Genomic DNA, 9,408 nt, shown 5'->3' on the forward strand with positions numbered 1-9,408 from the left:
AAACTGAAAAGATTGATTATAAGGATAGAAATATTTGCAGGGAAAAAATAAATTGATTGCTTAAATTAAAAATGAAATACTAAAATTGAAATTGAGACGAGACCAAAATATAAAAAATTACTTAAAAATATAAAGAGATTGTTAAACTAGAAAAAAATTGAGTTAAGTCATTATGTCTATCAAGATTATTGTTGTGCCCTCCTAAATGAAGCCTAACACATCCATTTATAGAAAAATATTTGCTTGATGGTCAAGTTTAGTGGTTATCACCTCCACCACCACTTACACTTTCTTCTCACCATTCCCTCACTATCCATAACCACTCATAATTACTTGTAACCACCCATAACTCCCACAACTATCCATTCACACCACTTCATCCACTTGACCACTGCTCCACTTTCATGCTTATTTTCAATAGATATTTTTAGACGCTAAAAAAATAACACCTATTAAATTTTTTATCAATTTACTTAAACGAGTAATTATTTAGTTAGTTTGATTGTTAATTTTTTGTCAATTTGAGTTATAGACACAACTTATATTAAATTGATAATTTAATTTAATATTTCAAATCTATTAATTATATAGGATTCAAAAATATTAAAATTAAATTGTGATATAAACGGATAAATACATGGAAGGGAAGGAGGTGATTCACACATTCATAACCATAAACATTCACTTTATTTGCATAGCCTTCCACTTCATCTCCGTAGTCATTTCCATACCCTTCACATATATAATATAATACAATAAGGTTAGCACACATTGTTAGATACAAAGGTCATTGTCTAATCACACATTCCCAGATATACAAATAATTATTTAATCATCCTAATTCAGGTACTTAACTTTATTTCTCTGGATACATGAATATAGTTTATTTTATCTTAATTATTAATTATAGTAATTATTTAGAAAAATCTTACATTTGCCAACACTTTAGACTTGATTTAGATATTTTTGGAAGGCAAAGGAACGTGGCGGAGGCATTCTGCCAGAGCCCACATGGGAAAAATATTCCTATATGCCGAGTAGTGTAACATACAATTCCTCATGAACACTCCCATTATTTCCTGCCATAAATTCATAAGCATGTCAATAGTAAACGTTTGAATATGAAGAAAAAGCATACTGTAATTTACTAACACATGTTGTGGTTCTTCTCTTTCTCTAATCTTTACCTTTGATTATTTAATATAATGTCCGATTGAAATCCTATTTCATTTTAAATCTCCATCTATTGAAATACACTCTAAAAGGAAAAAAAGGTTAAGATGGAAATGCAACAATGTTTGATTGTATACCATACACGTATATATATGTTCAAATCAATGAGATATATACCTATTGTGGATAATCACCAAGTTCTGTCTGTGAATTGATTAACAACTTTGCAGCGCGATGTAGAGGTGTAGGGTCTCTTTGGGCCTATCATATATGTACATGAAAATATATTATTTACTCTCTGAGTTTGAATTGTGGATAAAAACAATCCAGGAAGAGATTGGATATTAGATGTCGAGTTACAAGTATAAACTGACACCTGTCCGCCATGAATCAAACCCATCATAGCCAGGGCAGTCTGTACCAAATTTGATCGGCTACCCTCAAGAGGAGTATATACCTGTAACAAAGTATACGCATGGTTGGTGAAGAAATAATCAAAGGAAGCACCTAATTTTAAGTACAAGCCAAAGGGGCTTACCTTCTTTGGGCAGGAAAGGTAACTTTCCCCCCATCCACCATCATCTCTTTGTGATTTGAGAAGAAAATCAACACCTTTACGAATAGCAGCACAATTGTTGTAAGTCTTGCCAGCAGCAGCTAACCCTCCAAGCCCAAACCATGTGCCATAAAGGAAGCATATTCCCCAATTTCCATACCTGTGGTAATCCTTGTTATATATATAACTGATTTCTGCATATATTTTGGGTTTACAACCAGCAATCATTAGTAGATTAATCATACCATGAACCATCAGGCTTTTGTATGTCTTCGAGGAATTGCACAGCATTTACGATGAACGTTTCGATCTCTTTCTTCATGTGCTCAGGATATAACTTCTCGAATAGAACTAAGGCCTGGATTGATGACGAAGTACACTCCACATACCTGGATAACTATTTTACGTCATCTAGGAACTCACATAATCTAGACATTCTAAAGAAAAACTTTGCATGCTATAGAAGGAAATGATGCAAGAATCTCACTCGTGCTCAATTACAAGGTCTTCAAGAAACTCCACAGGATTGAGCCACTAATTAAAAAGGGGAAATGTAATTAAAATCATTGAAAACTTTGGAGGAATGATATATGTAAAAGATTTTCAATTCACTTCTTTAAGATTAGTTCACCATCTTGAATTAGTTACCTCCAACCATAATCTTGCTCCTGCTGGTTCCCAGGCTGATAAACCACCATTTTTACTCTACAATATTTTATAAAATTTAGCTGATTGTTAATTTCTTTCTAAGAACCATGCATGAGGAAGAAGCAAACACAAGGAAATACTTTCTGAGGTTAATAAGATATGAACAAGCACTGTATTATTGCGACTAATCCATACCTGAAGAGAAAGTAAGACATTGACAGAATCGTACAGCTTCTTAGGTTCCATTTTCTCACCAACAACTTGCGCGGGCATCATAGAGAAAAGCAGACAACACTATGAAACATATAGGAGAACTTAATGATGAACTTCGCCAAATATTATCATGATGTTTAAATTCTGAATTTGTTTGAAATATAGTTTAAACTTTAAACAGAATTAAATACCTTCATACTTTCTGCAATGCAATCGGAAACTTGCCATCCATGATCTTTATCAGAGAAAGTCCATGATCCTTTGGATATATGACGAAACATACTTTTGAAGTCACCAGGAGGATTCTCGGTGACCTTCCAAATTTTAAGTCAGAACAGAAAAGAGAGACTGAAATTATGATTTATGTCTTGATACTACAAAGAACAGTTAGGACATAAACTTGGAAACCTGAGAATTCTTTATAAAGTTGTGTCCTTCCTTAAGTGTGGGCCCTATTTCATCAGAAAGGTTGCTAGCAATCAAACCTTGGAGGACAAGACTTGCATCCCATACTTGACTGCCAAAACTCTGCAGATAAATTCATCACTTTATCCTTTTTGTATGCTATTTGTTACTTAATAATCAAGTGCTTTGAAGACAACTATTAGGCACAAAGGGAGTTTAAATACGTAGATGTACAAACAAAACTAAGAAAAGAATCGTCCACTTTCAATTAGTAATGAAACAGGAATTTCAGAATCTCTAGCACTATTAGGCAGAGAAGTGTGTACCAACCTGCATCTTTATTCCATCTTCTCCAACCCATACATAATCTGCTACCGTAGCAAGATGCTTCTTAAAAGCATCCCCATTGGGATCTTCAACCCAACAAGCAAGCATACATAGTGGCTGTTCCAGTTGAGTCAGCACAAAAATCTCTAGATGATAAGAAACAATAGAAAAAAAATTATCACTACATCTGTATAAATTTTTTTTGGGTCCTTATTTTACCTTTTCCACACCTCCAATGGTAATGTATCGACTGTTTTCATCTTCATAATGAATGTGATCCATCGTTACTTTGAGAGCCTTTTCTCTCAATTTGTTGAAGGGCCAATGAGTGAAGAGAGGCTCACCAAATGTGTAAAGAGCATCCCATATCAATATTTGTATCAAAGTGTGGGGGTAGTGATTATCTTCCTGCAATAACATTTTCATTGATCACACTGCTTATCTGAACACAAAATAAAGTTTCACAGGATAGAAAAATGCTTCAAAATTTTACAGACCACTATGTGTGAAGATCAAAATGAATGTCAATTCACCTTTGCACATAAATGGCGCACACTCTTCCACTTGATTTCGTGATAAGGTTCATTATATATTTCTTCTCTTATTTGTAAAATAATAGCTGTGATTGGACCAACAAACCTCTTACCATACAAGTACGACATAGGCATGCAAGTGAGTCGACAGTAGCAAAACATTTTTGCTGCATTTATGTAATAAATGATGATTAGAATGTGAGAGGCATAAGCACACATGTATTCAAAGTATGCAGCTAAATTCAGAAAAGGGATGGCCCAAACAATTGGAAAGATGGATGGGAAAAATAAATTGCAAACCTGGATGCATGGGAAAAATAGTAGGAAAGACCCAAAACCTCTGGGGGCATAGGGTTGCTTCCATCCCACTCATAAACACCAAGTATTTGAAATTTCAATCAATTAGAACCAGAGTTAACAAATAAAAGCAATCTGAAAAGAATCTAGCAGACTAATTTCAGGTAAATTATAACAATGGTCAGAAAAACAAAATTATAATTCGGTGATGAAATTGTGAGACATTTGAGTTTTGCGAAGACAATAAAATCATTGTGAATTAGCAACCATTATTATAATAGACCCAAAAATTCTCCAAAGAAATTATTCCTTGGAGATTGGAAATTGATGTAAATATGTTATAAATATAAGCGTACTGATAGCCACGTCTTTCCTCACGAGCTTATGGCAGTGGCACCACCATGATCAAGAATCCATTGTCGCCCTCTTTTACAAGCATTATCCCTTCCACCATCACGTCCTTGGCCAAGTATGCGCATACATATATAGTTAAGAACTGTACAGAACATGGTACTGTGACGTTCAATGTGTAATGTAATACCTAGGCAAATCCCACATCGGTAAAACACGGGAGAGATGCTGAGTTTATAAGTTGGTGTGTGGAAGCTTGGAAAATCAAGGTTGAAAAATTATGAAATTGTACCTGGGAGTCCCTAAGATATAGAGGAACATATCTTGTGAAGGAACCTAAGTCTAAAAATGACCATAAAATGATCAAATCACTGGTCAAAGTTTATTGACCAGGAATTGTAAATTCTGGACAGCTTAGAGGCAAACGGACCAGTTATGGTATTTTGACCATAACTTGAGTTCTATAATCCCAAATTCAGTGATTCAAAAACTGAAATTCAAGTTTAAACATAGAGGAGCAATTGTTATGAAGGAAGTGTGACTAAATAGACATCCTAACCTAGTCAAATTCCTAGATAAAGATAACACATCAATATGAACCTAAAGAAATGTTCATGGGAAAAATGCTATATATGATAATTAAAATACTCATAAGGATAATTAAATATTAAAAATGATATGAATATGTAAATTGGGACTAATGTCCTATTAATATGAAATTAATTGTATCAATGAACAGTACCAAAAAATAGTAACAGTGAATAGTGCTAAAATAATTAAAAATGTTTAATTGCCCATAGTATACCTAGACTTATTTATTTAGTTTGGATAAATTGGTATACCAATTAGGGACTACAGATAGCAGTACTGCCTACTGAGAAAATCATAAACTGACAATATATGTCTGGTATGATTATTCTACAGGCTATATGCTTACTTACTAGCCATTGTGCCTATTTTATTTCTGGCTTTACAAGCCTGACAGCGGGTCTCGTGCCCGACAGCTGGCTTCGTGCCTGGCAGATGTATACTGGACAGACATATGGCTGTCTAACCAGTATACACCCGTGTATCCAGCTTTTATAATTTGTTATAGGTTTCTTGGGCATTGATAATAATTAATTAATACTGAATATACAATAAGTAAACATGAAAGATCCCGATAATGTTAATTGTTTCCAAAGAGCAATAAAAATATAAAAGACCCAGAAATTATGATTTGTAGATATTATTTCAATTGTTAAATTATTGTTATTATAAATTATGCACCACTAAGCGTTATGCTTAGCACGTTGGTTTTCCATCGCGTAGGTACTGAAGATCAACAGCCGCCACAATAGTATTCGGACAGAGTTCCGAGCAGATCTGCCACCGACCAGAGTCACCTCACCAGTCTTTTGTATTTTGGTAGGGCCCATGTATAGACTAGTATTTTGGTTCATTATGTTTAGTCATTATGTAATTACTAGTTTATGATGTATTTTATTTTGGACTTGAAATGAAAACTTATAATTTATTATCTGTGAATTTTCATATGAATGCAATAGATGACACTTCATTTTAAGATCTCATAAATAGTTGTGAATGATATGATAAAAGAGAATATGATATGGAAATATGTGAGAAGACTATGAATATGTTAACAGGTGATAGTGGAACCCGCCAGATGCTAATAAAACAGAGGAGGATCCGTCCGGGTCTCCACAGAAATAATATTAAAAAAAAAAAATTCTATACATAAATTACCTGATTTAAATGACATTAAAATTTACAATAGACATGACAAGACAAGATAGGGTGCTCCGGCACCGAATGTTGCACTTCTTGCTCGGCTATACAATAAACGGGTAAGGGGCATCACATTTAGTGGTATCAGAGCGGACAATATCACTAGTGGGCCGGGCCATTACATTTGTGGTATCAGAGCCGCTCCGCGTGCAACCTTGAACGATGGTGGGGCAAACCTCAGTGAGGACGCTGAGTCCCATAAGGGGGGTGGATTGTAATACCCTAGGCAAATCCCACATCAGCAAAACACGGGAGAGATGCTGGGTTTATAAGTTGGTGGTTCGTAACTCCTAGTAACGCGTTTTAAAACTGTGAGGGCTTTCATCCAGAGCGGACAATATCACTAGTGGGCCGGACCGTTACATTTGTGGTATCAGAGCTGGACTCCCTCTAGTATGGTGTGTGGTGCGAGGACGCACCAGGCGGAAGCTGGTGGGCTTGTCACGACCCAGGGATGGGGTTGGGACGTGCTTGTTCAACCAGCTACGCAATGGGGTGGAAACTTCTTGTCCCACATCGGAAACGGGAAGAAAAGATTTGGGCCATATATGTGGGAGCCTTCCTCACCTGGTCAGCACGCTTTTGGGAATAAAACTCCCAAGGGACAAATCCGTGAGGCCCATGGGCCAAAGCGGACAATACTAATTGGAGAAAATAGAACATTGGTCCTGCATTTTCTGCACACCAGTGGCCATCGCTAGCCTGCAAGGCTGAGAACAAGTGGATGCTCCTCCTTAATGCGGCAGCGGCAGTTTCAGATGTAATTTCCTCACCGTCCTAAATCTTTACTTGAGGAATTGTTTGTTTGAACTTTTTCTCTCTCAGAAACTACGTTCCAAGCCAAGTCCTTTCAGTAACTAGAATGATAATCCAATACCTTGAGATTTTTGTAACAGTGATTGAGGGTAAGAGAAGTTTACATATATATATATATATGTGTGTGTGTGGTCTTGTTTGATTCAATTTTTTCATTCGCTGAAAGTGGATTTAAAGTAATTTATAAGCTTAAATTAATTTAAATTTATAAGTATTTAATATGTTAAATAATTACATATTTGATTAGGGTGATTATAAATAGCTGATAAAGAATTAATGTATTTAATGAAAAATAACTTATAAAAATATTTATTATTAAAATAATTAAAAAAATATTAAATAAGATTTATAATAAAATTTTAAAATTTAAATAAATATAATATAATAAAAGACTTTATTAAATTAACTTATAAACATTAAAATAAAAAAATAAGTGTCTTTAATTTTTTATCTTTAATTTTTAAGTTGTAAGCTCAATTTATAACACAAAAATAGTTATAAACAAGTTAACTTATTTTTAGAGTTTATAAGTTAACATAAATGTCTTTTATTTGGTCTAACTTACAAAAATAGTTATAAACAAGTTAACTTATTTTTAGAGTTTATAAGTTAACATAAATGTCTTTTATTTGGTCTAACTTATAAAAGTTAGCTTATAAGTATCTAGTGTTTATAAGCTGATTTAAACTTGTAAGTATTTAAAATTTTAAATACTTATATATTTGGTTAAGTACTGATAAGTAATTGATAAATAAGTAATATATTTAGTAAAAAATAGTTTGGTTAAGTGTTGATAAATGATTGATAAATAAGTATTGTGTTTAGTAAAAAATAATTTATAAATATATTTATTATTAAAATAACTAAAAAGCATATTAAATAAAATTTATTATTGAAATTTTAAAAATTAAATAAAAGTAATATAATAAAATATTTAATTAAATTAATTTATAAATATAGAGCTTATAAACACAAAAATAAAAAATTAAATTTCTAACTTATTTTTTTTAATTTATAAACACAACTTATATATTTAAAAATTATTATAAATAAACAAATTAACTTATTTTTAAAACTTCTAAAACAAACACTCTCTAAGTAGTGTGAACCGAAAGAAATTGCTTATCTAGGAGTTAAAATAAAATATCAATCAAATAAGACAAATTTTTACACTTCCTTGTAACTTGGAGTTTTCGAACGAGTTACTTCCACCCATACAAGGCTTTAAAGGTTTTAATGAGAAATTGAACTTTTTAAATTTTTTTAAATAAATCAAGAAATTTTACTCTAAATAAAAAAAAAGAAGTTTATAAAAAATTTAATGTTTTAATTTAAATTAATTTAAATAAAAAATTAAAAATAACTAAATCAAACATTCGTTGGCTGAAATTGAACATTTCACTTTTTATTTATTGAATTTCAATAAATAATATATATAAGTAATACTAGCCTAAAAACAAGTTAAAATGTGTGTTAACTGATACATGCTATAATTAACTGAGCAAGTTTAACAATTTATAAGCATATATATATATATTAAGAGATAATTGAGCAAGTTTTGTAAAGAGATAGAGAGAGAGGAGTTGAGTATGTAGTGGAATGTTTATTATATATATGTACCTGGAATTGCCAAAGGAGGTCATATATATATATATATATATATATATATATATATATATATATATATATATATATATTAAGAGATAATTGAGCAAGTTTTGTAAAGAGATAGAGAGAGAGGAGTTGAGTATGTAGTGGAATGTTTATTATATATATGTACCTGGAATTGCCAAAGGAGGTCAGAGCTACACTTGACCTGGAATCGATTTTTCCAGAAATTTTCACGAGCAGCCTCAACCTCAGCTCGCTCTTCAGGGAAGCCACCATCAGGATCGAACTCCCATATTTGCCTTCCAAGAAAATTATTTGTGCTGTACACGTAAGGATCATTGCCTCCTTCTGCTATCTTTAGCCTCCACATTGGTAGCTTATCTTCTTCTATATCACTAGTTTCGATTATGGCTGATAATTAATGATGGAAAAACATCAAGTTGGTTAGTAAGGGAAAAAGTAAAAGGTTTAATAGATTTAAATCTATGGGGAAGAGAGAGTTAGAGATGAAACAATGAAAATTACAAGATAAGAGTTACTTTCAAGTTGGCAACCTTAATTATACTCCTTATCCGAAAGCACAATAGAACACAAGAATATTTACAACTCAAAAGTTTCTCCTTTCTTTGTCTGGAGCCTAAAATCACTAGAATAAACAAGGATTGCAACTTCAGCATATGTTTTTCAAGC

General features: G+C 32.6%; 1 protein-coding gene across 1 annotated transcript; it reads right to left on the reverse strand.

Annotated features, from left to right (window-relative positions):
* Nucleotides 1-923: 923 nt before the first annotated feature.
* On the reverse strand, nucleotides 924-9,128 carry LOC110652377 (lupeol synthase). The gene is given in 18 exon segments (XM_058148389.1): nucleotides 924-1,079; nucleotides 1,351-1,434; nucleotides 1,550-1,630; nucleotides 1,712-1,889; nucleotides 1,975-2,118; nucleotides 2,217-2,263; nucleotides 2,378-2,434; nucleotides 2,573-2,671; nucleotides 2,782-2,904; nucleotides 2,999-3,118; nucleotides 3,326-3,439; nucleotides 3,542-3,730; nucleotides 3,856-4,022; nucleotides 4,156-4,192; nucleotides 4,194-4,242; nucleotides 4,510-4,693; nucleotides 6,816-7,119; nucleotides 8,888-9,128. Coding segments are annotated over 18 exon segments (2,301 nt in total). The 5' UTR covers nucleotides 9,089-9,128; the 3' UTR covers nucleotides 924-956.
* Nucleotides 9,129-9,408: the final 280 nt, after the last annotated feature.

This window comes from Hevea brasiliensis, chromosome 1 (genome assembly GCF_030052815.1).
Source record: "Hevea brasiliensis isolate MT/VB/25A 57/8 chromosome 1, ASM3005281v1, whole genome shotgun sequence".
Taxonomy (NCBI): Eukaryota; Viridiplantae; Streptophyta; class Magnoliopsida; order Malpighiales; family Euphorbiaceae; genus Hevea; species Hevea brasiliensis.